We start from the raw sequence: 27,818 nt of genomic DNA on the forward strand, positions 1-27,818 counted from the left end.
CACTCTCTTAATCTTTTATTCTTTCTGAGGTAAGGTTTCGGGCCGCTAGTTACCCGTGACCATGGCAACGCGGGACTGGGTGGTTCGCGGGCTCCCCCAGGAGGCCTATTTGCAGTACTGCTGCGAGACAACCTGTGGGTTTTAGAGCCCCAAGGAAGGGGAGCCGGGAGTTGTAGGCAATGGGCGTGGCTGCCTCGGAGCGGTGCACACCGGGAGCTGTAGTTCACAGGTTCTGGCGGTGGGCGGCCTCTGACCGAAATCGGGCCTCAACCGGATGGCGGTGGCGAGGCACGGCTACCGGCCCTGGGGCTCGATCCTCGGGCTGCTCGGGCTGGCCTTGGCTGCCGCCGCCGCCTGGGACGTGGCTTCTCTGCGCTGCACCTTCGGCTCGTTCTGCGAATGCGACTTCTGGCCCGACTTGCCGGGTGAGGGGTGGGAGCCGGTGCGGACGGGCGGGCAGCCGGCAGTTCGCAGGGGCTCGAAACATCTGCCGCCCCGCCGGCCGCCGGCGGAGGTGGGGATCCGAGAGCCTCTGGTGCAAACCTGAGGAGAGGGTTTGGAGGGGGCCCGGTGGAGGGAAGCCTTTGACAGAGGGGCGCCCAGTGGCTTGTGGTAGGCCTCCCTTGTGCGGACTTGTCACACCGGGGGAGAAACCTGCCGTCGCCTGAACCTGTAGACAGCTGTCGTCTACTCGGGGCTGGTGCAACCCGGAGAACCGCCTCGAGGGGGCGGTGCCGCACTGGCCCTTGCCGAGGTGACTGATCCTGTCCCTCGTTTGGACACAAGTATCCCAGAGGTCTTAGACACATGCCTTCGACCCTCTGATGCTTTTTGTTTGTTTGTTTGTTTGTTTTCCCGACAGAATCTTTCTACACTGATTTGACTGTTCTGGACCTCACTATGTGGACCAGGCTGGTCTCAAACTCCCAGAGATCCACTTAGCTCTGCCTCCAGAGTGCTAAGAGATTAAGGGTTTGCACCACCATATTCTGGCTCTTTTTGTTTTTTGTTTTTTTAAAGATTTATTTATTTTTTTATTTATATGAGTACACTGCGACTGCCTTCAGACACACACTAGAAGAGGGCATCAGATCCCATTACAGATGGTTGTGAGCCACATGTGGTTGCTGGGAATTGAACTCAGGACCTTTGGCAGTCAGTGCTCTTTCCATCTTTCCAGCCTCCCCCTTTTTTTTTTAATATTTATGCTTTGCCTGCAAGTATGGTTACATCCATGTGCCCATGGAAGTTTGAAGACGGTGTTGGCTCCTCTGGGATGGACTTACAGATAGTTGAGAGCTACCATGTGAGTGGTAGGAATCGAACTTAAGTTCTCTGCAAGAGCAGCCAGTGCTGTTTGTTTGTTTGTTTGTTTGTTTGTTTTGAGACAGGGTTTCTCTGTGTAGCCCTGCTTGGCTGGCCTGGAATTTACTATGTAGACCAGGCTGGCCTCGAACTCAAAAGAGATCTCCCTGCCTGTGCCTCCCAATTGCCTGGATTAAAGGTGTGTTGGAATTCACCATAAACCCAGGCTGGCCTTTGATTGGGAGGATTACTGCTGCCTCTGCCTCCCAGGGGCTGAGCTGACAGACATGAGTCAACAGCCTGTCATCTGCTTTGATATGCGTTCCTTCTGTGGCCCTAGGTCTGGAATGTGACCTGGCTCAACACCTGGCTGGCCAGCATTTGGCCAAGGCCCTGGTGGTGAAGTCACTGAAGGCCTTTGTACAGGACCCAGCCCCCAGCAAGCCGTTGGTCCTTTCCCTGCACGGCTGGACAGGCACCGGGAAGTCCTACGTTAGCTCCCTGCTGGCACAGCATCTCTTCCGGGATGGCCTTCGCAGCCCTCACGTCCATCACTTCTCCCCTATCATCCATTTCCCACATCCCAGCCGCACTGAGCAGTACAAGGTAGGCCAGATGTGTCCTGGTCCCTTTTCTCCATCCTAATCCAGAGAGGGCTCCAAAACACACAGCCAGTTGGAGGCTCAGCCTTCAGAACCTGTTAGGAACAGGGGTGGTGGCAGTCTTGTTGCCTGTGAGTCCGAGACATCATGAGCCTTGGGGATTACCCCGGGCAGATATTACACAGGGTACCTGTGTCTGTGTTAGCATCCTCTCTTAAGCTCTTAGCCCCATATGGTGCTTTGGCAAGCATTCCCTGGTGACTGTCAGCTCTGATATCTGTTGTTCCTGATCTGTCTTAGCTGTCAACACTGGGGGGCAGGTCTGACCTCCCCTGTCAGAAGTCACTTAGCTCTCATGAACAGACAATTGAGTACATATTTGTACCCCTGTTCTCCTGTTGACTGGCTGTGTGACTTTGGACAAGTCTCTGCACCTCTCTGAACTACCCTTTTACCATCTGTCTCAAGGGGTTGGTGCCATCTGGATATAGATTGTGTCTCTTCGGAAATTTTTCTTGGCTTGGGAAGAAGTTCCGGGTTGCGGGGAGTGGAGTGTCTTGGACTCCTTTGGAATTCCTGTCTCTACCCTCATAGAAGGAGCTCAAGAGCTGGGTTCAGGGGAACCTCACTGCCTGTGGCCGATCCCTTTTCCTCTTCGATGAGATGGACAAGCTGCCTCCTGGCCTGATGGAAGTCCTGCAGCCCTTCCTGGGCCCTTCTTGGGTTGTGTATGGGACCAACTATCGCAAAGCCATCTTCATCTTTATCAGGTCTGGCCTCTATTGCAAGCAAGTGGGGGTGGAGGGGCACTTGTTAGAGGTCTAGCTGTCCAGCGTGGGCCTGTGCTCCCAGCAGGGTGCTCTCCCAGGAGCGCATGCATGCTCTCTTGACTCCTCACTTTTTTTTTTTTTTTTTTTCCAGACAGGGTTTCTCTGTATAGCCCTGGCTGTCCTGGAACTCAACTTTGTAGACCAGGCTGAAATTCGCCTGCCTCTGCCTCCCGGGTGCTGGGATTAAAGGCGTGTGCCACCACGCCTGGCTCTGACTCCTCACTTTATCTCTGATGACTCTCATTTGCAGTGGCTGACTTCTCCTTTGACATTCTCAAAGCCCTTCTGGGCTCTGACTTTTAGATCCTTGCTGCTGTGTAGAATCCCAGCCTGGTCAACAGTCATCCCTCCTTGGTAGTTGAGAGGACACATGCCTGAGAGAATGGGACTGTGTGTGTCCCTACTCTCCGACCTCAGCCCCATTTCCCAGCTGTGAGTCCTTAGGCAGGAGCGTTGAGCCTCTCTGAGCTCTGCCCTCTCTCTGCTTCTGAAGCTGGAGCGATGGCAATTCTTCCCTGCCCTCCTCAGGAAAGCTAGTTAGAGGATACCAAAGGATCTTGTAGCCTGAGGGTGGTAACACTTTATTCGCAGTGCTCTGAAAGGTGTGTTGGAGGATGGCTTCAGAGTTGAAGGTAGCCTGGGCTGCAGTAGTGTCAGCCCCAACCCTAGATGGCTCTGTGAATTGTAAAGTGCATCCCACATACATGTTACAGTGACGTGGCTGTCATGGGGAGAAGGAAATGGGCCACTTTGCTGACTCTGAGTCATGTTACGTGTGACCCTCTAGTTCTTCCATGAATCTCAGCCTGGCTTCTTGTGATTTTAGCAATGCTGGTGGTGAGCAGATCAACCAGGTGGCCTTGGAGGCCTGGCGCAGCCACAGGGACAGGGAAGAAATCAGCCTACAGGAGGTGGAGCCAGTAATCTCCCGAGCTGTGATGGACAACCCTCAACGTAAGTTGGCTCGGGGACCAATGTCGGTAGGGCCTTCACACTTAAGTACACCTGAATCTGAAGCACTGTCCACTGCACTGTAGTCCCATCTCTCCCGCCACATTGTCCACTGCACCATAGTCCCATTCCCCCCCCACCACCACATTGTCCACTGCACCATAGTCCCATTCCCCCCCACCATATTGTCCACTGCACTGTAGTCCCATCTCTCCTGCCACATTGTCCACTGCACCATAGTCCCATCCCCCCCACCACCACATTGTCCACTGCACCATAGTCCCATTCCCCCCCACCATATTGTCCACTGCACTGTAGTCCCATCTCTCCTGCCACATTGTCCACTGCACCATAGTCCCGCCCCCCCCACTACATTGTCCACTGCACCATAGTCCCGTTCCCCCGCCACATTGTCCACTGCACTGTAGTCTCATCTCTCCCACCACATTGTCTACTGCACCATAGCCCCGTCCCCCCACCACCGCATTGTCCACTGCACCATAGTCCCGTCCCCCACCACCACTACATTGTCCACTGCACCATAGTCCTGTCCCCTCCCCCACCACATTGTCCACTGCACAGTAGTCCCATCTCTCCCGCCACATTGTCCACTGCACCATAGTCCCGTCCCCCCACCATCACATTGTCCACTGCACTGTAGTCCCATCACCCTCTGCCACATTGTCCACTGCACCACAGTCCCGTCCCTCGCCACACTGTCCACAATGAAGCCTGGATTCCCGACTAGAAATGCTCACCATGGCCTCTGTGCCTCCCTGCAGATGGCTTCTGGCGGTCTGGCATCATGGAGGAGCACCTGCTGGACGCTGTGGTGCCCTTCCTCCCGCTCCAGCGGCATCACGTGCGCCACTGCGTACTCAATGAGCTGGCTCAGTTGGGCCTGGAGCCCAGCGAGGAGGTGGTTCAGGCGGTGCTGGACAGCACCACCTACTTCCCTGAGGTAGAACAGCTCTTCTCCTCCAATGGCTGCAAGACAGTGGCCTCCCGACTCACATTTTTCCTCTGAGAAGCCCAGGTGGCATCGCTGCCTCCTCTGCCTGGTCAGAGCAAACACGAAAGGCCTGGGTGGCTCCTGGAAGAAATCTTTCCTAAGCTGGTTGGCAAGTGGGACCCAGAGCACAATGTTAAGATGAAGAAAGGTGTTGGCCAGGCCAAGGAAGAAAGGTCTAGAAGCATCTTTGCTAAGAAACTCCTGGGTACCCCGCAACCTCACAGCCGTGCCATTGCCCTGCAGTCTGAGCCTGAGCCTTCTCAATGTGAACGGCAACTCAGGGACGAAGGCTCCTGGCTGCTTCCAGCTGGGGACTCTTACTGGCATGCCTTGTCTGGCTCCTTTCCCAGACCTCAGCCCACAGACTGTGGCTGGACCCAGCAATCCAGCTAGGCCAGGCTAGCACCTCACAGGTTCCCCAAATGGAAGGACTCAAGCTACTACATGGGCCTGAATTTCAAAGTTTTTAATTTTGTACAAGAGAACAGAGATTAAATAAACTTAGCCTTGGTATTAGAACATTGACCAAAGTTTCTTACTGTCCTGGGAGGAGGCAGCTTGGCTGAAATCTGTTCATTGCTCAGGAAGGGCTTCATTGGCCCTTTGAGGGAGTAGTTAATCGTCAGAGGTGAGCTTCTCTCTGTCTCCTGGGATCTGTTGGACTTCCTGAGTTAAAAGGTTAGTCAGTTCCAAGAAGCTTTCACTACTGCTGAGATCTGTTGACGAGATCTCACTGAAGCTTAAGCTATCAGCAGCCTTGCTGGGCCATGGAGTCTGGCCCGGGGTATCATTGGCACTCTCACCAATGTCACTATGGGTCGTGCTGTGGGTCAGGCTGGGAGTCTTTGTTACTTTCTGGCTGCTGCGCTGGGCCTTGAGTTTCCAGCCCTGGGCGCGAACAGCCTTAGCTCTTCTGATTCTCTCCTTTACGCTCAGGGTAGACCTGGACTTGCTAGGCCTTGGGCCCTCAGGGGCTTCTGTCGTGCTGGTGCTCTGGCTAGGATCCTTGGGATCCTCTGTCTTCTTGGGCTTTGGGACTTGGGTGGCCTTTTTGGAGTCCCTTTGGCCATAGGCAGGTGTGACCTCAGTGGCGTTCTGGATTAGGTTCTCTGTGACTGCCTGGACGACCTTGGGGCTCCAGGTCAGTTCCTGGCTCTTCCTGGGTACTGAGAGCTGAGGCTTTAGCAGTGTGGACTCAGAGGATTCTATAGCCGTGTGGGAAGAGCTCTTATACTCCTGACTGGTTGACATCTCTGGCCCCGACGTGCTGATGCTCACAACTGGAAAAGTGTGTCAGGAGCAGTCACTGACCTCTCTAGGCGGCTCCGGGAAGACAGAACTTCTGGACAGCCTCCAGGCCACAACCCTGAGGCCTACTAACTCCCACCAGGCCCACCTTCTCAATATGTCTGGGCTGTGGGGTGACAAGACGCTGCTCAAACAGTACTGAGTCAGCCTGCCCTCTCTCTGGGCTCTCCCACAGGCCTCTGAACTCTGTATATGCAGCTGATTCCAGCACTTCCTTCAGCTCATGCAGCCCACCCTGATCCCTCTAAAGGTCTAATCACACTCTGCCCTCTAAGCCCCACTCCCATTTGCCCAGCTGGCTGCTCTCCCCTCCATCTACCCCACCCCCCAGCTGACTTAGCATTCACTTCCTGGGGCCAGGACTGAGTCAGTCACTCATCACCAGTGGTTGGTACAGGCCTACCTTGGGGAGGTTAGGGGATGATAACCAAATGAAAGGAAGGGGACTAATTCTGGCCCCCTCCACCAAGAAGCACTGGGAACAGCCTTTTCTGTCGATGTCACCCCCACACCAGGGGACGCTAGAGAGCAGCCTTCTTGCTTTACTCTTTTATCCCTTCTTGGCTGGTGATAGCAAAAGTGGGAGTCAAAACCTGTTGGATATGTATGAGGTATGTGGCTTTGTTCAGGGACATACTGAGGAGAAGAGAGAAAGAACGGGCCTTGGAAGGAGAGGCAGAAATAGTAACAACCAGGAAGGGCCTGAAGGTGATGGTGGGACTGTGAAAAGCAGCCTGTTTTCTGGTCGAGCTGGATTCAAACCCTGGAGACCCAGCAGATTAATCTGCAAGGGACAGAAGGCCTCTTCTCCATGCTCCCAGACATAGGCTCCTGACATGAGGACCCAGCTCCATCATTCTGTGGCCATCAGTCACGTAGGCTGTCCAGACTCCTCCCCACAGTTACCTAACAATAGCCAGGTGTGCTCCTCCCCACAGTTACCCAGCCCCAACAGCAAGGTAGCCCAGCCTACTATAAAAGGGGCTGCTTGGCCCCTCCTCTCTCTCTTGCTTCTCTTGCTTTCGCTCTAGCCCTCTTGCTCCCTCCCTCCCTTCCCCTTCTCCCCTCTCTCCACAGCCTCTTCTCTCTCTCTCTCTCTCTCTTCTCCTCCTCTCTCTCTTTCTCTCCTTTCTCTTTGTCTCTCTCTGTCTTTTTCTCTCTCTGTCTCTCTCTCTCTCTGCTTTTCTACAATAAAGCTCTAAAACCATGGACTGTCTGTTCATTGAGACCTGCCATGTTGGAGCAATAGGCCTTCCCCTAAAGAGCCGCATTTAATCTCCCGTGGGAAGGCCTCCCAACGTTACCAGCCACCAGACCGGACCAAAGACTCTCACCCGAGTGGGAACCACCCAATGTCTTCTCCCCCTGCCCTTTCTCTGTTCAACCCTGGGGCTGACTGAGCCGCCTCCAGGGCCCCCACTTCTTTCTCAGCTCTTCTGCGGTGTCCAGCGACATCCTATGATGCCCAAGGGCTAGAATCTGTTGTCCCTGGACTATGTGAGACCCAGGGACCCCAGACCGCTCCCTCTCCACCCTCGAGGACTGAGGTTCCGTGGCTTCCCACAGCCAGACGCCCACCTGGCGGCGTTGAGAGCACAAGGCAGTCCCCAGCATCTGCCCGACCAGTCTCTCCGAGCTCTGGCAGGACTCCGGTCATCTCTCCCGCCCCTTCTACTTCCCCATACCTGGTGCCCAACAGGTGACTGGTCTCTGCCCTGTGCTGGCCACCATCCCACTAGGTCCCCACCACATCCCTTGGGGTTGGGACAAAGCTGTCCAGGGCAGAACCTTAGGACATGCTCAGTACTTGGCTTCTCTGTTGCTTTCTGCTAGGCTTAGCAGGAACAGCAAGGACTTACTGCTAAAGACGGAGCCTGAGGAGGTCTGGTCCGCATAGCTGTCTGTCAGGGATGTCCTTCTGCGAGCGGTTTTCACCTATAGCAAGAATCAGACTGGGGAGCTGCAGACTGGTAGACTCCTGCACCCACACTCATATGCTTGCAAGGTTACAGAACAGTCTAGCCATTTTTTTTTTTCTAAGACAGTGTTTCTCTGTGTAACCCAGGCTGTCCTGGAACTTCTTAAGACTAGGCTGGCCTGGAACTCAGGGATCTCCCTGTCTGTGCCTCCCTTGTGCCAGGATTAAAGGCATGTGACCTCCACACAGCTAGCAGTCATTTTAAAAAGGGGTTTATTTTCTACTTTTTTGTTTGTTTGTTTGTTTTTGTTTTCTGAGACAGGGTTTCTCTGTATAGCCCTGGCTGTCCTGGAACTCACTCTGTAGACCAGGCTGGCCTCGAACTCAGAAATCCGCCTGCCTCTGCCTCCCAAGTGCTGGGATTAAAGGCGTGTGCCACCACTGCCCAGCTTCTTTTCCACTTTTTAAGATGTTTATGCATGAGTGTTTGTGTGTACAGCAGAATACAAGTGCCTACAAAGGTCAGAAGAGGGCATCGGAGAGATGGAGCTGGAGTTCCAGGCATTTGTGAGCAGCTCAGTGTAGGTGCTGGAAACCAAACTCAGGTCCTCTACAAAGGCGGTATTGACTTAACCACTGAGCCATAGCTTCTCCCAACCCATTTTGATGATGTTGTTTTGTTGTGTTTTTCCAATCGAACATTCTTTCTCCCCGTTTAAGAGTTCTTCACAGAGACTTGGTTAGGATGGGTGGGAAGGCCAGGAGGCTAAGACTGCAGGCAGGGCATTTAGCCAGGTCAGATAGCCATCCTATCCTAGAGACGTAGAACATTGGTTCACATGGGGCCAGGCTTCTGTAAACTAAAGCGCTGAGCCCCGGGAAACGCAAGTTCACCCGGGGGACTACTTCTGCTATGCCTGTTTCACAGTGCAGAGAACCAGGTCTCTGAGCACTGAAGTAGCCTGCTGAGGAGGGAAGAAGCTTTGTGCCCAGCCGGCCTGGTGGCCTCCTGCACCCGTGATCACATCTGTGGCTGGGGAGAAAAGGTAAAGCTGACAGGTACCTGCTAGGCCAGCTATGGAGTTGGGCCCACCTCAATTTATCTAGCAGAGAGAGGATGCTCACAGCGACGTCAAGGCCACGCAGATGCATGTTCTTTCCTATGAATGTGAACTAGGGAGGGCACCGGGGCAGCTCTCACTTCAGCTGCGTGACCCTTATAAATACAACACTTAGGGAAAGGACCCAGAGATCACATATAGCGTTAGGAATCGGGGCAGCCTTGTGCAGAAGTTGGGGGTGGGTCAGGGGTCTAAGAGGGTGCATGCCCAAACAGCCTTCTGGGAGCTGAGAATGTGTTTGTTGACTTGGGTGTTGAGGCCATAGCACACTCCTTTTGTGAAAATTCAGCTATCCCTTCACTTGTGCACTTAAAAATGGGTGTGGTGGCTCATGCCTGTAGTTCCATCACTTTTAAGGCGAGAGGACTGCTGTCAGTTTGAGGCCAGCCTAAGCTACATAAGTTCTAGGTCAGCTGAGTTACATAGCAAGACACTGTCTCGAAAACAAATGTGTGTGTGTGTGTGTGTGTGTGTGTGTAGGGGTTACACACCTTTTATCCTGGCCCTAGGGATGTAGAGGCAGGTAGATTTCTGTTGAGTTTAAAGCCAGCTTTGTCTATATAGTGAATTCCAGGCAAGCTAGGGCTATGTAGTAAGACCCTGTTGGGAAAAGCAATACTAACAGACAGGGAAGATGTGTGGGTCAAGCACCTGCTATGCAAGCTTGAGCGCCTGAGCTGACATTCCCAGCACATACACATAACCTGGAATGGCTATATGCACCTTAGCCCTGGCACTGTCATGGAGAGGAGGAAGTGGAGACAGGAGGTTTCTGAGGCCGCCTTAGTCTCAATAAGGCAGAAAATGATAGGGAAGGAAGGACACCCAACATCCCCCTGAGGCCTCCACGTGGGCATACGTCCTGCACAGACAACACACATACAGCACGAGCCATCTGCTCTCCCCCCCCCCCCGCCCCCAGTGTTTTTTCTATGCTAGACAATGGAAAGACCATAGGGCCAGTTTAGTAAGGAGGGCAAGGCAGACCCCGAGCAGGGTCTGATCATGCACAAGCACAGGGCCACCCTTACTTCTAGGTCTCCATCTCAGATGAGGGTAGGGCAGGCTCACATTAGACTCCAGGCGCCTCAGGCCTTCCACTCACCTTTTTTTCCTCTGCCAGCTGCGGAGCCTGGTAAAGAGTCACTTCCTCTTCAGGGGTCCCAAGACGTTCCTGCTTCCAGAGCTTCACCAGGACTTGGGCTTTCCTGCGTTCCAATAACCGCTGCCTGTCAAGTAAGTTATGGTCCCGGGGGCCCTTTATCAGTCTCTGGAATCTGAACTGCTGTCCCCAGAGACCAGGCAGTGCAAGCCCTTCAGAACAGCTGGACCAGAGGCGTTCTGAGTCCCCACCAGTTCCTACCCTTGGCCACAAGTCTCCGTTCCACACACAAGCTTACACCACAGTGCTCTGAGGGTAGATGTTCTTCGGCCCATTTTCTATCATCCGACTTAGCTGGAGCTTGGCCAGTTCGGCCACTTGGGACTTAAGCACATTCTCCACAGTCATGCTAGGAAAGAGGGTGTTCATCACTGCAGCCATCTGCCGGGTCGGAACAGCGCACAGAAGGTTAGTGCCACCGTGACCTCGGATGAACACAGGAGGCCTCCGTAGACTTCCTAAGCTAGGGCCTTTTAACCCAGGAGGAGGAGAGCATGAGCAATGGACAGCTCCCCAGTGGGGAGGCAGACAGGACAGTTCTGAACTGCTTCTGAACAACAGAGCTTGAGTCTCACTGCACCCGAGGGGCAGGAGGGGGAAGGTAACATCAGTGAGGAGGAGGGCTAGTAGGGGGAGCAGCTCAATGCCACCAGTCTCTCTCGGGGACAGGATAAGAGCCTCTCTGGCTCGTCAGGAGCCCACCTTGGGATACTCGGGATTGAGAAGCAGTACAGTAGCGACATCCAGGCGGGCCCCCAGAGTGTTCTGCAGGAACTGTCGGCACTTGGCCCGGTGCAGGTAGTACTGTGGTTTCTGAGGGCTGTGCCTTATGGCCTCCGAGAAGTGCTCCTCTGCTGTCTGGAACTGCCTGAGGGAAATGCCCAAGGCTGCCATGAACCTCCAGGAAAGATGGTGGCTACAGGCCAAGGAGGGAAACTAGGGGGCCCCACTCCTGGTCGCCTTTGCCCACCCACTTCTGTCTCTTCTTGATGGACCTGACAGTTGAGTACTATAACTTTGGTATACCCTAATTTTTTTTGTCTTATTTAAAATTTTTGAGACAGGGTCTCCCTATATAGGCCTGACTTTAGTGCAACTCAATATGTAGACCAGGCTAGCCTTGAACTCTTAAAGATCTGCCTGCTTCTGCCTTCCAAGTAGCATGGGCCACTCCACCTGGCCCTAACATTTACAACTGTATGGCTGTTTTGCCTGCAAGTATGTTGTGCACCATCTGCATGCCTAATCAATCACTTGGAAATGGGATAGCAGATAACTGAGTGGCCTCGTGGGTGCTGGAAACCAATCTAAGTCTTTAGAGGAGTCTTTAGAGGGAGGCTAGTTGGGAAGGTAGGTAGGCCTTGAAAATAACATTCTGAATCACACATGCATGAATATTTTTTTTTCATTAAAAAGCTTAATTTACTAAAATAATCAAATTATTTTTGTGTGAAGATGTGAATAAAATCTCTGTCCAGAAGACAACTCTGACTTCTGGTGAGCCCCACCCCCCACCCCACCCCCGCCCCCTCAGCACTGCCCTTAGCCACGCCCTCCTAAACCACGCCCTCCTCAGCCACGCCCCCTGACACCTGCCTGTGGCGCACCTGTGTTTCTGCTGGCAGAAGCCCAGCTTCTCCTGCAGCACACCCATGCGCAAGTTGGCTCCTTCATCCAGCGGGCTCAGGGCCAGCGCTTGCTTGTAGTCAGCCTCCGCGAAGGCCAGGTTGCCCAGCTGGAAGAAGCAATCTAGGAGCCGAGGGTGAAGTTTGAGTGCATCCCCAACTCCCTGAGCAAAGCTAGGGCCCAGCCTGGACTCTTCGGGCAGTTAGCAGGGGCCTAACCGCCCGCCACCCAGCTCACCCCCACGGTTGATGTACAAGCCCTTCTCATTCTGCTCGTCTCTGATAGCCTTGTTCAGCAGCAGCACGCCCTCCTGATAGGCACCATGGTTGTAGCAGTGCACAGCAAAGTCATTGTAAGTCAGCAGCAGCTGACGCTGCGCCTGCTTCACTAGGTTGTCCTGGGTGTCAGTCACCATGTCCATTGCCTTCAGGAAGTCTTCCACAGCATGGTCAAATTGCTGGAGCCGTCTACGCAAGGTGCCCCTATCGTATTGCAGGGCAGGTAGCAGGGAGGGACATGAGAACTAAAGCAATCCATTTGGCTAGAAGGCTACTGTCCACCCTGGACCTTCTGACCCCATGGCCTTGACTATATTCATAAATTCTGCCTCAAACCCTAGATCTGTCCTCTGGAGCTGGCCTGAGATTGCTACTTAGATAAGCTTTTAGTCATCTGGATTTTGTTATTTCTCAAGGATGGTTTTCCAGTTTGGAAGTGGTATATGTGCTAGTGTCTATGTTCAGTATAACTTCATGTACTTAGTTTATGGGAATCTTATGGGTTTCTGGAAATTGAACTCAATCAAGCTGACAGATTTGTTCAGCAAGCTACTTTACCCGATGAGCCATCACATGCCCCTGTTCAGGCCTTTTTGTATACATACTTTAGCCAACTATCTAGAGGAGAAAATCCAGGATTAGGGAGATTGAATGGCACCAAATCCTTGGGGGACCAGATACAATTTCTACTCTCATGTCCTCCCAACACAAACTACTCAGCAGGCCTGGCTGGAGGCCTAAGATTCCCAGGTTACCATGGAAACCACCTCTATGGTGCCATGACCACAGTCAAAAGCAGGGAAAGGTTACTAGGGGTTAGAGAGAGAGAGACTGAAGTCTGGGGAGGTTGAGAGACCCTCCTGAGACCACGAAGCAGGTCTGCAGGAGGTCCAGCCCCTTTGTACCCCAGTACCGGAAGAAGAAGAAGTTGGGATCCAGGGGATTGTTCTCAATGGCACAGTTGATGCACTTCAGTGCACGGTGCACCTTGCCCTGCACGGCCAGGGTGCTGGCATCTTGGAGAGACTGCTTGGCCTGGTCCACCATCTTCTGGAGTAGCCCTTTGGCCTGTGCGTGCAAGGGATCTAGGAGCAAGGCGCTTCGAAGGTCCTGATAGCAGAGCTTGGCCTGCAAGGGTGGAGGGGTGGCACTGTCCCAGTAGTGGGAAGAGGAAGGCAGGCCTCTAGGAAACAGGCTACTCCCACAGCATCCCTTCTGTGTCCCCGGCACCAGCATTACTGTTCTACATTTCTGGCCTCTTGAATAGGCAGTCCCCAGCCTCCACATCAATAGCTCCTTTCCAGGTAGAACTTCGGAGAGGCAGGTCAGCCTTGGTGATTTGTGCTGATCTTATCTCCTAGTAGGAGTCCTGTGGTGAGGGGGCCTCATCTCCTGCATCCTTTCTCCACTCCCTAGCCCTCCCATGTACCACAGCAGCTGTGACCAAGGGCTGACCGAGGTCTGGGTATGAGCAGAGACTATCCGTAGGCAAATGCCTTTCACCCGTGTGCAGTATACCCCAGTCAACCGTCTTAGCAAGCGCCTCACTGCCCCATGGGTAACTGGTTGGAGGGTAACCTGGGAGGACTGGGGGATGGCTGGGGTGGGCTTGGACTGGAGAACTGACTGGCTGGCCTTGGTCAAGTCACCTCTGGGCCATTTTACTGTTCACCTTCCTTTTAGGGTTCCTGGCAGTCTTGGGGATGAACCTGGGCAAAGGTCTGGGTTCGGAACAATCCTCCACAGAAGGGGAGGTAGGGATAAATATGAAGAATAGACTCTTGCCTTTGAAGGGGACTTCCACTGAGTCACCTGTGTGACACTACAGCCCAGCCTCTGGCTAGAACCTGCCTGGCCACCCTTATTCAACCACTCCCCATCCTGGCCTGGTTAAATGAAATGAACCTACCCTTCCCCCTCTCATTCTCTCTGGCTCCTCTCCATCTTGTTGGTACCCCACCCCATTTACCTAGACTGCTGCACACTGTTCAGAAACCTCTTCCGCTCCATCAGGACTTTGGACACACTTCCACATCCCCCTCACCCCTTCCTCTAGCACTCTGCCTCCTCCCAGGACCTGTCTGTCCAACTGACAAATTCCATAGCAGCTGGGAGCACCCCTAGAGGTCAAAGTCTGTTCCAGAGAGTACCCTACTGCCAAGACTGTTCTCTTCTCCCTTCAGTGCCCTGCATCCCCTATCCCCTAGCTGTTCCCTGTATTCTCTGTTCCCATACTCAACAAGAGAGGCAGGAGCTTGAGAACTTGTCCATTGCACAAGTATGAAAGGATGGCAAGATGCTGGGCGTGGTAGTGCACGCCTTTAATCCCAGCAGAGGCGGTGGATCTGTGAGTTCTAGGTCAGCCAAAGCTACACAGAGAAACCCTGTCTCAAAAACCCAAAAGAACTATCCCCCCAAAAAAACCCCACCACCACCACCACCAACACCAACACCAACTCAAAACAGAACAACAAACAGAAAAGAAAGAAAAAAAGAAAGGAAGGAAGGAAGGCAAGAGGAAGAAGCACGACCGCTAAGGTCTATGGTGTCCTGGATGCCACACAGCTGAGGGCTGGGGACATGGCTCAGCTTCCTACCAGAGTCAGGGCTGAGTGATGAAGGGGGGGAGGGGCCTTAGGTACTGTGTGGAGAGCTGGCCTTGCCTCCTTTATCAACTTGGGACACAGAGGGTCTGGCGGTAGGAAGTGCAGCTCCCCAGGCACCTGCTTGCCTCGCCCACTATGCATTACCTTCTGGAAGAAGTTGTAGAGCCGAGCCCGGAGGATGTAGACATCAGCGCTGGCCCTGCCCTGCTTCACCTCCCTAGTGATGAGGGCGAGGCAGTCGTGATACCGCTTGAGGGCCAGCAGGCAGGCCATGCTGGGGGCAGAGGGCAGAGGGCAAAGGGCATTCAGCCTGGGGCTGTAAGAGGCTGCTGCCAGGAGAGGGCGTGGTGGTGTGAGACACTCACCATCGGTAACTGAAGGAAGCGTTTTGGGGCTGGAGGTCGGAGGCTTGCAGGAAGACACAGAGGGCTTCCTGGAAGTCACACAGCTCATACAGGCACTGACCCTGAGGAGACACGGCTGTCAGCTCCGCTCAGAACTCCAGCTCTGATGACCTCCACAGGTGGCAGAGGACAGGGAGAGGGACTTGAACAGAGACAGAGACTTCAAGAGACAGAGATGGAAACAAGATACAGAGCAGAGAGACACCAAGAAACGTGGAGGAATACAGCAACACAGAGATTCCAGACAGAATGGGGCAACAGGTGAGGGCAGCGGGGCTCCGGCCAAAGGTCTAGAATTCACAAGTGTTCCCCATTTCAGATGAAGGAACCCAGGATCAGGGAGGTGAAGTGACTCGCCACAGGTCACACAGGAAGTGAGCTAGCACGACACAGGCCCTCAACAGTTCTATCAGTTATCTGAATGCCTCGAGGGCTCTCCTGCCTTGTCTGGTATATTTGTCTTATTAACGTTTCACAGTGTAACTCATACTGGCCGGGAACCATGCAACCCAGACAGACCTTGAACTCATGAGACTCTTCCTGCCTCAGTTTCTGGTGTGCAGAGTGTGCAAGCCTGAGCCACCATGTCTGGCCCAATGTTTCTTTTTTATGATGTGCATTTATTCTGTGGTGTGTGGGGGCAGGCACATGCCGCAGCACACGTGTGAAAGTCATAGCTAACTGTGGCAGTCTGGTTTCTTCCCACCGTGTGCATCTCAGCTATCACACGGAGGTAGTCAGGCTTAAGAAGCAGATGCTCTTACCTGCTCAGTCGTGTCACTGGCCACCCAAGCTTCTTTGTAGGAACTGAGGGGCTTGGTGTTTTGTGGCACTGGTGCTTGGACTCAGACCCTTTCCTAGGCAAATGGTCTACCACTGTTGCACTCAACTCAACTTCTAGCCAATATCTGACTTTCAAAAGAACTTTCAAAAGACACTGACGGTACTGAGATGACTCAGTGGGTACAGGCACTTCATCATCAGGCCTGCCGATGCCCAGGGCCCACCCACATAGTACAAGGAGACATCTGACTTCTGACCTCCCTAGGCACACAGATGCACACATACACACAAGCACACATGCTCAAGTCAATGTCAAAATAAATGTTAAGCAGTTAAAATTCCACTTAGTACTAGGGACAGCACTCAGAGCCCTCTGTGTGCCAAGCTGCCATCCTACCACTGAGTCACACCCCTTACGGACCCAACCCACCCAAATCGAATTTAAAATTTAGTTCAGTCATACTTGCCACACTGTAAGGACTCAACATTTCCATGTGGCCAGTGGTGACCCTATTGGATAGTGTGGGTAGGTCAGAGCCTTACTGCAGAAGTTCTAGACACCTCCAGCTAAATTAATAAATCAGCGATGGGGGCAGCTGGTGTAAACAGGTGCACAGACCGGGAGTCCCCAAGAACTCAGATCCTATCCCAGGAAGGCTCCCTGTAGGTGAAGGGCAAGCCAGTAGCTGGGGATAAGGTGAGAAGTCCCCTGCGGGTGGGGCAGCTGAGGCACCTGTAGGTAGAGCACAAAGGCCAGCCGGTTCAGGTACTTGTTATTCCCTGGGTCATAGGAGTAGGCCCTGCGGAGGTTCTGGAGGGCAGAGGAGAAGTCACAGAGTTGGATGAAGGCCTCAGCACGGAATACATAGAAGTCTACCTAAAGGCAAAGAGACCCTGGCTGTTATTTCCTCTCCAACTTCTTCCCTTCCAGGTGGTTCCAGAATCTGATGGTCCTGGGAGGAAGGGCTAAGCAGGTTTGACAGTGACAGGGGGTGGGGGACTTATGCCCAGCCAGTTGCTCCCTGGGGACCACTCTGACTCTCCTCTTACCAGTTTGGGGTCCAGGTGGAGGGCACGGGAGAAGAACAGCACAGACATCTCCCAGTCCTCTTGTAGGAGGCACTGATGGCCTTGGTTATAGCTGTGAGGACAGGACAGGACAGGACAGGACAGGCAGTGGATCTGGTATTGATCTGGGACCAGCCCAGGACCTTCTCAGGGCTAGAATGGGGTATGCAGGAGGGAGGGCTGAGGTAAAGAGGCTGCAAAAGCCATCAGAGCTCCACAGAGGCCAGGCTGACCTTCCTGGAGCTCTTCCAGGGCATCAGCCCCTTATCCCTCTACCCTCGCTGTTCACTGAGACCCAGAGAGGGATAGCAGCCAGCTTGCAGCTGAACCCAGTATTAATAATGGTTTTGTAGAGTAGGAACCTGGAGTTGGAGACAAAGAAGTCACTCACTACTCTCTGACTTTGGCAGGCACTGTTGATCCTATCATCCTTCGTTTTGTAGGATCTGTCATAACATAGAACACATGACTGGTCCCAAAGATGCGTCGCAGGATCTTCTCTGGGGCTTCAGGAACCTTTAGCTTTGGAGTTTTCTGGGAACGGGCACTGTGAGGCTCCTGGAACCAAGCCAGGGGCAGTAAGCTCAGAAGGCCTCAGGAACACTTCCCCCAGGAGCTTTGCCTACTGGAAGAGGTGTGAAGAGGCCTCCTGGTAGAAGGCACACCTAGTCTGGGGTTCAACAGTCCCCCAGGGCTCCAACATTTCTCTAGCCCTGCCTCTCTCCCTGTCCTGTGGTCAAGGTCAAGGAACCACTGCACCCTCTGCTCTCCTCTTGGGCTTTGTCTGCTCTCACCTTGTGCTCTAGCTGCTCATCGTTTTCAGACCCTGCTGCACAAGGTTCCTTGTGACTCCCGCCCTGGGATTCTCACACTCGTCAGGTCACATTGAGCAAGCACTTCACCTGACTTCTTCCCAGGGCTTCTCACCTCTGTGTGATCACCCTTCCCATAGTCACCAGAATCGGGGAACCTATGTCTCATCAGTCCTCAAGTTCTGTGTTTCACTCCTCAAAATCTCTCCACTTGGGCTGGGCACGGTAGTGCATACCTTTAATAACCCCGTTCTAGAGCTAGAGGCAGATGGAGTTCTCTGAGTCTATAAAACAAACAAACAAAACCCCAAAACGTTAAAACAACAACAACCCCCCCAAAAAATCTCTCTGCCCTCTCTCTCCCTTAGGACTGGGAGGCCAGTCACCCTTCTCCCCTACCACACTACAAATGATGACCTCTGACCTCTCCCAGTTCCCCTGAAGGGCTTGACTGGCTCTTCCTCAAGCCCTTCTTGCGGCCCCGACCTCTGCCTCAGCTTTCCCCTTCTCAGCCCTCACCTTGCTTCTGTCTGTCATGGCCAGGTTTCTAGGCTAACTTCTGGGCTAAGCATACTCTGAGGTTCCCTAGCTCCGTTGTTGCTAGGCACCAGGTCCACGATGTCCATAGGCCCCGCCCACTTGGCCCCGCCTCCGAGAGTCACTAGAAACTCAGCAAGGCAAGCCAAGGCCTAAGTCAAGGAAAGAACCTATGGGCAGTGCACGCCGACGCGGGCCAGGGTAGAAACTTAACGAGGTACCAGCCCTCGAGCAAAGGCCGAGCAAAGGCTGAGCCATACAGGGTGACGCGTCGCGGAGGAATGCACCCAGACACTCGCCCGGGCCCGCGATCCACCCACTTCCGCCCCGCAGAGACATGGCGGACGCCAAACCCAGCCTGGATTGGGCGTCGCTGGACATGTCGTGATGCTATTGGCTTAGGGATGCCTGACGTCAAGGGGCGGGGTCCTGGCTGTGAATGGGAGTCGGCACGTTGAAGTCCGGTCTTTTTAGTCCAGGGATGCGGCGGAGTTGGGCCTTGAGCCGGCAGGTTTCCGAGGCTCGGTTCCCCGGGAAGCGGTGGCTGGTGAGTGGGGCGTGGGTGGCTACACAGGGACGCGGGGCTTGGCTCCGCAGCTACGCTTACATTTAAGTGTATGCGTTGTATGCATGTGCCCTGTGGCTGTCAGAGGGCAACTTAGGAGAGGGTTCTTTCCACCATGTGGGTTCTGGGGATCGAACCCAGGTTGTCAGGGTTAGCAGCAACCTTACCTTCGGAACCATCTTTTCGGGATAGTTGTCCCTTTTTCTACTTAGTCAAATAGGCGCAATACTAACTGGCTCCAAACTTTTAGTTTTGCTCTTGCACCAGGGAGCGGCATCCTCTGGCTGGTGGGGCCTCCAGGAGTTCCCAGACCCTTAAGTGCTCCTTCCCAATACTGTCGCTTCTGTTTCCTGGTCAATGTTTTGGGTCCTGAGTGAGTGTTGCCTACAGGTGGCTGGCCTGGGGAACCACGGAATGCCCGGCACCCGGCACAGTGTGGGCATGGCGGTGCTGGGGCAAATAGCAAGGCGACTGGGAGTGGCGGAGAATTGGACTCGTGACTCGCGCTGTGCTGCTGACCTCGCCCTGGCCCCGCTCGGGGATGCTCAGCTGGTACTGCTCCGGCCGCGGCGCCTCATGAACGTCAACGGGCGCAGCGTAGCCCGAGCTGGTGAGTTGTAGGTTTCATGGATAAGAGGGCACAGGGACCAGAGAGAGGGTTCAATTGTGACAAGTGCCTGGTGAGCCCCAATTACTACAGTGAAGGCTTGGGGAAGCCTGTTTACATATGGGGGTTGTTGTGACCCCTCTGAGCAGATATGCAGTAACTAGAGTGTTGTTTCCCTGTGCCAAGCGGAGCTGTTTGGGCTGACTGCGGAGGAGATCTATCTGGTCCATGATGAACTGGACAAGCCGTTGGGAAAGCTGGCTCTGAAGCTGGGGGGCAGCGCAAGGTGAGGCTCTTATGTGCGTAGGTTTGGGTAGGGATGCTGGCCTCTGTTGGAGTGGAGTAAGATTGTTGAGACTATCTATCTCGATAGGCTGGGCTGCTCTGAAGAAGGCCTGGGCAAGGGAATGGAGGAAGGGCACTGCCTCAGAAAGTACTAACTGCTCTTCATATCCCCTCAAGGGGCCATAATGGAGTCCGTTCCTGCATTAGCTGTCTGAACTCCAATGTGAGTCTACCCTTCTGCCCTGCCCTGGGTGGGGGTGGCTAGCATTGACATTGTATCTCACCAATGCATCCTCATTCCCCTGGGACCCTACAGGCAATGCCAAGGCTGCTGGTGGGCATCGGGCGCCCCACACACCCTAATATGGTGGAGAACCATGTCCTGGGCTGTTTCTCCCCGGAGGAGCAGGAGCTACTGTCCCCATTGATGGATCAGGCCACTGACCTGCTCCTGGACCACATCCGTGCTCGAAGCCAGGGACCATTGTCAGGCCTCTAATACCAGTGGATATATCTACCTGTTTGACTGCCTGCCGGTGCCATGAAGCCAAGACAGGGCCACAGAACTGCAATGACACAGTGGTACCCAATGTTTATATAACTTCCCTGGGTTTCCCCAGGCTACTTGCAGATTCAAGGAGGGACTGTGGCCACATCAGTCTGTTTCTGCAGCAGCTTGGTCTCCCCGTTCGCTATTTGCGGTGTAGGAAAGGTCTAGGAAGGGTAAACTTTCTGAACCTTTTGAGAGCTCCAGATGGGTAGATCTGCAAGATTAAAGATACGAACTTGAAATTGGAAGCTTCCTGTGGGGTTAGGCACCAGTGGGTAGGGACAAGAGGGTCTGGCAAACCCTATTCCTAAGGGATCATGGGTATAATGCTTTAGCCTTTTTCCATTGGGTCATTTTCTAGGTGGGGAGGAGCAAAGAGATTCCACCATATCCCTGAGGCTACCCAACTATAGCCTGGCAGAACCAGGGACAGCTGTCAGCTTGCTGTGCCTAGGGTTCCTGGCACCCCTACCTCATTCGTGTTCTGGCAGATCCCCATTCGGGTGATATAGGAGAGGGGCCTGAGATCCTGGGGTTTGAGTGGGATGCGGACCGGACGTCGAGGCACCAGCCCAAGATCCCCTGGCTTATAGGTTGTGATGGTCGAGAGCTGCTGCAGCAGAGAAACAGCCCCTTCCTTGGATGTCTGGGTGATGCGTTGGCTGTGGAGAGGGATCCAGGGTCATCCCCTCCATCCCCACAAGAGGAAAAATATTGGAGAGCCAGGGTCTGCTGAGGCCCCCACAGGGCTATCTGCTCACCTTTCTTTGGATAGGCCCTGGGGCTGCTTGTCCTGGTGGGAACCCATGTCCGGCTGTGTTTTCAAAACCACCCCTGAGCTGAGCAATACCAGCAGTTGCTGCAGCAGCTCCTTGCGCTGCAGTTGGAACACCACATCAAAGTCGCCGTCCTCCGCCTCTGTTTGCATCTGTTGGTATGATGTGAGGTGGGTTAAATCACCACAGGGGCCCAGATACCCACCCACCTCCACATGAGACGCTCCAGGGCCTGCTTTCTCAGTGCACCTGGTTTGTGGTGGAACACAAGTTATCAGGCTGGGAAGACTGAGGCTTGAAGCCCTCTCTTTGGAGGTTTTTTTTTTTTGTTTTGTTTTTTTTTTTTTTGTTTGTTTGTTTTTAGAGACAGGGTTTCTCTGTATAGCCCTGGCTGTCCTGGAACTCACTCTGTAGACCAGGCCAGCCTCGAACTCAGAAATCCACCTGCCTCTGCCTCCCCAGTGCTGGGATTAAAGGCGTGCGCCACCACGCCCGGCTTCTTATGAGCTTTGAATGGAATCTTCTGTTCTTCCTTTGTCTGCCACTGCCTCCCAGGGATTAAAGGTGTTCACTGCCACACCTCTATATTTTATAAGACACTTGAGATGCCCACTATGGCCTTCTCATTCTATAGCTCCAGTCAGGTCTTGAATTTGGAATCCTCCTGCTTCCCCCTCCTTAGTCCCTGCTATGATTAGACCCAACTCATTTAGATCGAGAATGAGAAAAGGAGTCTGGCCATCAGCCTCTCCAGAAAGAGGCCCTCTACGATTTGCCCTGGCAGCCTCTTGGTATCTCCCACACTGTTTGCTTACGTGCACAATGTCCTGTAGCATGGAGGTCGCCTGGATCAGGACTGTTTTAAGGTTTGCCCGAATTTTCTGTTCCTTGGTCAGCTCCTCCTGTAGCCGATTTGCCTCTGCCTGCTTCTCCTTCAGTTGCGCTTCCAGCTGGTCTTTCTCACTCCTGCTCCGGGACAAAACAGCATGCAGCTTGCCCCATCTTTGTGCTTGGGGCAGGCAGGCACCACCTCTTCCCTGTGCCCCGCCTTTTCTGTGAAGCCTTTCTAAATCCAGGCTTCAACTTGTCTGACAGTCCAAACCCTGAGGCTCTAGGCAAAGGCATCCCCAGGCTGACTTCCACCCAGCTCCGGCTCGCCTCAGGGTCTGGTTGTCCCTCTGCACATTCTGGAAGTTCTGCTCCAGTTGGGACAGCAGGAGGCGCAGTTGCTCCGTCTCCTCTGTGCCCTTTCTCTGTTGGCGGCACTTCTCGGTCAGCATGAGGATAATCTGCAGGGGTGGGCAGGTGTCACAGACCCATCGTGGGACCCTAGCCCACCCCTAGCTCACTTTTGAAGATATGACATAGGGCTTGCTCCCACATACAGGCAGGCCAACACCACCTCTGGACAACAGCTAGGCAGGAGGTGGGCTCCACTTAGTTATGGGGCAAATAGACTCCAGAGCTAGGGCCAGCACCCCAATGAGGAAAGCCTGGGACCTCACTGTAAACTCTTCCCACTCATGACTTGGTTCTGGCATAGGTCACACGAGGAGGGCATGGCATGGTGGTCCTACCTTCTTATGCCCTATGTTCTTTCTGGCCATGATCTCTTGGGTGTTCTCCAGCATCTCCAGCTGTTGGCACAGCTTGTTCTGGGTGCCCTTGAGCTGCTCATTCTCCTGCAGCAGCTGCACACCATGCTTGGACACCTTGTTTAGCTGCAGAGTCACGCTGTTGTTCTCTAGGATGGCCCGCCTGGTCGTCTCCCACATCTGGTTGGTGGCCATCTTTCGGAACTCTGTGGCCACCAGGTTCACACGCTGGATAATCTCTTTCCTCAGCCTTGCCAGGAGGGTGGGGTTGGGAGTCAAGTAGATGGGTATAAGTCTTGGTATCCCTTATTTTGGGGCGGTAGTCCCAGGGTACCCAGACTCTTCCCCAAAGAATCTCTGGACCTTTGAAATTTGAACCATTGAAACATTCTAGGTTTTTTTTTTTCAAGACAGGGTTTTTCTGTATAGCCTTGGCTGTCCTAGAACTCACTCTGTAGACCAGACTGGCCTTGAACCCAGAAATCTGCCTGCCTCTGCCTCCTAAGAGCTAGGATTAAAGGCATGTGCCACCACCGCCCGGCAAAAACTTATTCTTTTTGTTTGTTTTGTTTTGTTTTTTTTCCAGACAGGGTTTCTCTGTGTAGCTCCAGCTGTCCTGGAACTCACTCTGTAGACCAGGCTGGCCTCGAACTCAGAAATCCACCTGCCTCTGCCACCCAAGTGCTGGGATTAAAGGTGTGCACCACCACTGCCTGGCCCATTGAAACATTCTTACCTATTAAATAAACACCATAACAAGAAGTGACAAGAAGGCAGGGAGTGTCCAGTGCCAGCTTGGGCACTTTCATCCCCACCCCCATACATCCCAGTCAGGGTTCTGGGGGACAGAGGCTGTGGAGTCCATGGCTCCCTTCTAGAAAGCTGAGGAGAGCCGTGTGGCCCCGGCCTGCCCACCTGTCCTTGTCCAGCACAGACTTCTTCTCCAGGTTGTACACGTATTCCTTGTACTCGCCCTCCTGCCTATGGAGCTGCTCCTCCAGTGCCAAGTACTTCTCCGTGAGCTCCTCTTTCTGCAGCCGGAATTCTTCCAGGGAACTCAGCTTGATCCCTGCCCATCAGGGGCCACAAGGCTGGTGAGGAGCGGCTGCTGAGAGCCTTGACCCACACCCCTCTGAGGTCGTAAACTTTCTTCTTGTCTTACCTCGCCACCTTCCCCAACAGGACTGGTCTGCACGTGCCATGGCTGGCCCCGCACAGCCACTGCATTTCTGCCTTACCACATACTCTAAGCTCAGCAAACCTTGCTCAGATCCTCCTCAGAAAGTCCCCTTTGAAACCTCCCCACATAAGAGTGACCGAGACAGCAGCAGCTGACCCTGGGCAGACAAGTCGCAACCTCCCCTTTCAGATGGGTGGCATAGATAAAATCCTCCATTGTTTTGAAGCATTTCCTCATCTATGAGCTGCGGGAGGGAGAGCATCTCTGGCCTTGGGAATGCAAGGACAATTAAGGCAGATAGTGTTTGAAGTGGCATACAGCTCTTATTACCCAAGGGAGCTGTGGTATCCCTAGTTCCCAGGTGAGGCCCCGCCGCAGCCAGTGACAGCTGTGGATTTGGGCCTTGCTGCCTTTAGTGTGTGCCCATAGGTCCCCTGGCCCCCTCACCGAGGGCGATGTTCTCTGTGGTGAGCTGGTCCTTGATTTCCTGGAATTCATGGCGCACCTGGGCCAGTTGGGCCTCGAACGCGTCCTTCTCCATATCCTTGGCCACCTCCAGGCTCTGCAGCTGGTCATTAAGGTCTGTGATCTCATCCACCTTCTGGTTCAGCGTGCGCTTGAGGAAGGCCACAATCTCCTTCTTGTTGTTGGCCAGCTGCTCGAACTCCTGATGGAACAGCTTCTCCCGCACAGCCAGTTCATCCCATTTCCGCTGATACCTGGGGTGGGTCAGGGCAGAGACGCAGGGTCAAGCCAGGGCCTGCTCTCCCAGACCCTTCTTCCATAAGGGGCCACCTGAAGTTTCCCATAGTCTGCACCCCCCATTGTGCTTCACGCCTGGAGGCCTGTGCTCAGCATTCAGACTGTCTTTCTGTTTTAAAGGTGTGTGTGTAAGTAAATCTAAGGTGTAACAGTTTGGCTAGGCTGGGTAGCTGGTGAGCGGCAGAGAGCCCCACCCCCATCAAGGTCAGGGTGAAGGACACCTGAGTATGTGAGCACACTGTAGCTGTCTGCAGACACACCAGAAGAGGGCACTGGATTCCATTACAGATGGTCGTGAGCCACCATGAACTCAGGGCCTCTAGAAGAAGCTGGGCGTGGTGGTACACGCCTTTGATCCCAGCAATCAGGAAGCAGAGGTAGGCAGATCTCTGAGTTCGAGGCCAGCCTGGTCCACAGAGTGAGTTCCAGGACAGCCAGGGCTACACAGAGAAACCTCCTTCTCGAAAAACAAAACAAACAAACAAAAAAACAACAAAAAAAAGGACCTCTAGAAGAGCAGTCAGTGCTCTTAACTGCTGAGCCATTTCTCCAGGCATCGTTTGTAAATTTTAAGAGGGCCTTATTTACTGGTTTCAAACAAGATTACTGAAGCATTTGGAGAATTGCTTTATTTGTAAGGATTTCTTGATAAACCTTTTGAATGAGTAGTGCGTACAAGGTGTTTCAGGGTATGGGTGCCTTTGTGTGGAGAGGAGGCAGTCTGCCATAAGAGGTGTCAAAGGTCAGGACTGTCATCCTGCTGCCTCTTCTTCCTGGGGTGATTTCCCCAGTTCCCCGTGTGTGCCTTTCTTGTGGGATGGTGTTAAGCAGAGACGCACGGCCCTGCCTGGGTACACAACTGCTCAGCGCCAGCTGTGATTTTTCTCAGCATCAACCATATGAGCTTCCACTGCCTTGTTGTCTTATACCCATTTTATAGATAAGGAGATAGAGGTTCTCTTCTTTATACATTGAACCCATATATAATTAAACCCAGAGCTCCCGAGTTCACCAGTCTAGCTAGTTAGCCTGCTCTAGAGCAGTGATTGTTAACCTTCCTAACACTGTATTCTTTAATACGTAGTTTCTCCTGCCATGGTGATCCCCAACCATAACATTGCTTTCATTGCCACTTCATAGCTCTAATCCTGCTACTGCTACAGACTGTGAGTATCTGCACTTTCTGGTAGTCTGGGGGTGTCAAGGCCCACAGGTTGAGAAACACTGCTCCAGGGGGACCTTTTATTTCCACATCCCATGCACTGAGACTGCAGGTGGGCACTACACTTATTTGTATGAGTGTTGGGGATCCAAATTCTAGTCCTCACGTTTGACTGGCAGGTGTCACTGGGCCATTTCCCTGCCCACTTACTTTCCTATTTAAGTGTTACACTTTGGGACTGGGGCAGGTGCTTCCTGTCAGCAAGTTACCTTTGTGTTGCTTGTTTTTTTGAGGCTTGTTCTTTTGAGGTCTTACCCTATAGTCCAGGCGAAGTTCCTTTCCTTCTGGAACTTAGAACAAACCTTCTGAGACTGTAGGCATGTGCCACCATGCCCAGGTTAGATGATATATTCTTTTGGGGGAGGGGATGTTCAAGACAAGGTTTCTCTGTATAGTCCTGGCTGTCCTAGAACTCACTTTGTAGACTAGGCTGGCCCCGAACTCAGAAATCCACCTGCCTCTGCCTCCTGAGTGCTGGGATTAAAGGCATGCACCACCACGCCTGGCAGAAACTATATTCTTACAGACATTTTTGTTGTGTCTGATTTATTGATTATGTGTGTACATGCGTATGTGTGCGCAGCAGAGGTCAGAGGACAGCCTGCAGGAATTGGTTCTATTCCTCTACCTTGGGAGTCCTGGTGATGAGGGGCAAGTGCCACTGAGCCTTCTCCCCAGCCCTAAAGCTAGTATTAAAGTAGGGAAAACAATAAGCAAATAGTATCTCTAAATGCTAAGAAGGACCCCTCCCTGCTATCTGTCACAAAGGAACCTAGCCCCAAGAGGGAGTGGCACGAGTAGGAAAATCCCCTTCCTTAGTTCCCATTTGGGAACCTATAATGGTCCACACTTATAATTTCAGCACTTGGGAGGCTGAGGCAGGTAGATCAACATGAGTTTGAGGCTATCCTGGGCTAAAGAGTAATATCCTGTCTCTAAAACAAAACAAATACTTAGGGAAACAGACCCAGCCTGGAGAAACAAGACCAGGGTCTTGGCATAAGGGACTAGGGAATGAGGTGTCCTCCTGGGTCACCAGGGAAAACCATTTTCAATTTCTTCCACCAATTAAACTACACTTTTCTAATGTTTACAGTGCCGTCCTGTGGGGGTGGACCAGAGTGGGGGTGGGGTGTTACTTGGGATTTAGCAGTGTGCTCCCCGAGCTCTGGGAATCCCCTTACCCTCTCAGCACTCGCAGGGTTACCTGGTTACTTGAGGTAAATGAAGCAGGGAAGGATAGGGCCTGGCCAGAGCCCAGGTCTAAGGCCCTTATCTGAACCTGTGTGCATTTGGCCTGGTAGCACTAGCTTCCCTGCTGGCCACCCACCGGGCCAGCCTGTCCTCCAGGTCTTGGATCTGTTTGTGGTAGAATTCCTTCAGCTCCTCCACCATGGCCAACTCTGGAGTCTTGGTCCCACTGGCATCCTTCTTGCCCCCTATCTTCTTGCCCTGCATCTCCTTGCCTCCTTTGTTTGGCTTCTTTTTTGGAGCCATGGCTGATGGCAACCACTTTTTAAAGTCCCCTTTAAGAAGCCAGGTAGTTGCTAAGGAAGTTGTTTCCATACATAGCAACAGTGAGGCTGGGTTTTAAAGGGCTACTGTCCTCTTCCTGACAGGATCCTGTGTCCGGCCTAGGCCTAGCTTTTTCAGAGCAGGATACCAGGCTCTTGAGTACAAGTTTGGGTTCCAGGAAGACCTTTCCTTCCCTCAAATGGAAATAAATTAGAATCATAAAGGACCTTAGCCTTTGGGACTTTGGGATAATCAGAAACAATTGCTGAGCCCCCAGGCTAGTGTGTGCCTCTGCCTAGACCAACCTGCCAATTCTTTGGTGGCACAGCCACACATTTTGTATTGGAGGCTCCCATGCTGGGGTCTCGGGAGATCTTTACTTGTGTGTGTGTGTGTGTGTGTGTGTGTGTGTGTGTGTGTGTATTTGTTTTTCGAGAC

At 53.2% G+C, this 27,818-nt stretch overlaps 4 protein-coding genes across 17 annotated transcripts; 2 read left to right on the top strand and 2 right to left on the bottom strand.

The window, feature by feature from the left end:
- On the bottom strand, positions 1-18,759 carry Ttc16 (tetratricopeptide repeat domain 16). Of its 6 annotated transcripts, none has more exons than NM_001290563.1 (15): positions 18,306-18,608; positions 18,023-18,070; positions 17,366-17,532; positions 16,957-17,047; positions 16,640-16,783; positions 15,085-15,185; positions 14,864-14,993; positions 13,027-13,241; positions 12,073-12,317; positions 11,817-11,958; positions 10,912-11,077; positions 10,448-10,590; positions 10,153-10,276; positions 7,868-7,943; positions 1-543 (listed from the first exon to the last, which is right to left on the bottom strand). In NM_001290563.1, the coding sequence occupies exons 1-15, from the start codon at positions 18,321-18,323 to the stop codon at positions 224-226; spliced, it is 2,130 nt and encodes a 709-aa protein (NP_001277492.1). In that variant the 5' UTR covers positions 18,324-18,608; the 3' UTR covers positions 1-223. The 6 variants fall into 6 exon arrangements, with proteins under 6 accessions (NP_001277492.1, XP_006498202.1, NP_796358.2 ...); NM_177384.3 differs by lacking the exon at positions 1-543 and adding an exon at positions 5,152-5,980; NM_001290567.1 differs by lacking the exon at positions 1-543 and adding an exon at positions 5,152-5,980 and having other exon boundaries at positions 18,211-18,314.
- Positions 209-5,225, top strand: Tor2a (torsin family 2, member A). 7 transcript variants are annotated; one of them, NR_045485.1, is made up of 5 exons: positions 209-425; positions 1,732-1,911; positions 2,502-2,677; positions 3,564-3,691; positions 4,471-5,219. NR_045485.1 is itself a non-coding variant. In NM_001369222.1 (5 exons), exons 1-5 carry the CDS (start codon positions 275-277, stop codon positions 4,713-4,715), a joined length of 969 nt encoding a protein of 322 aa, NP_001356151.1. In that variant the 5' UTR covers positions 209-274; the 3' UTR covers positions 4,716-5,219. The 7 variants fall into 7 exon arrangements, 6 of the variants coding, with proteins under 6 accessions (NP_001356151.1, NP_001356153.1, NP_690013.1 ...); NM_001369222.1 differs by having other exon boundaries at positions 209-514; NM_001369224.1 differs by having other exon boundaries at positions 1,646-1,911; positions 3,564-3,695.
- On the top strand, positions 18,723-21,683 carry Ptrh1 (peptidyl-tRNA hydrolase 1 homolog). Of its 3 annotated transcripts, none has more exons than XR_374104.4 (5): positions 18,723-18,870; positions 19,279-19,498; positions 19,682-19,781; positions 19,869-20,003; positions 20,097-21,683. XR_374104.4 is itself a non-coding variant. In NM_178595.3 (5 exons), the coding sequence occupies exons 1-5, from the start codon at positions 18,805-18,807 to the stop codon at positions 20,277-20,279; spliced, it is 615 nt and encodes a 204-aa protein (NP_848710.1). In that variant the 5' UTR covers positions 18,796-18,804; the 3' UTR covers positions 20,280-20,568. The 3 variants fall into 3 exon arrangements, 1 of the variants encoding a protein (NP_848710.1); XR_003953637.1 differs by having other exon boundaries at positions 19,687-19,781; positions 20,097-20,150; NM_178595.3 differs by having other exon boundaries at positions 18,796-18,870; positions 19,958-20,003; positions 20,097-20,568.
- On the bottom strand, positions 20,388-27,380 carry Cfap157 (cilia and flagella associated protein 157). Its single transcript, NM_025619.1, has 9 exons — positions 27,196-27,380; positions 24,329-24,600; positions 23,617-23,770; positions 22,684-22,951; positions 22,265-22,395; positions 21,922-22,072; positions 21,092-21,258; positions 20,803-20,992; positions 20,388-20,544 (listed from the first exon to the last, which is right to left on the bottom strand). Exons 1-9 carry the CDS (start codon positions 27,360-27,362, stop codon positions 20,473-20,475), a joined length of 1,572 nt encoding a protein of 523 aa, NP_079895.1. The 5' UTR covers positions 27,363-27,380; the 3' UTR covers positions 20,388-20,472.
- Between the last annotated feature and the right edge of the window lie 438 nt (positions 27,381-27,818).

Source organism: Mus musculus, chromosome 2 (genome assembly GCF_000001635.26).
Source record: "Mus musculus strain C57BL/6J chromosome 2, GRCm38.p6 C57BL/6J".
Classification (NCBI taxonomy): Eukaryota; Metazoa; Chordata; class Mammalia; order Rodentia; family Muridae; genus Mus; species Mus musculus.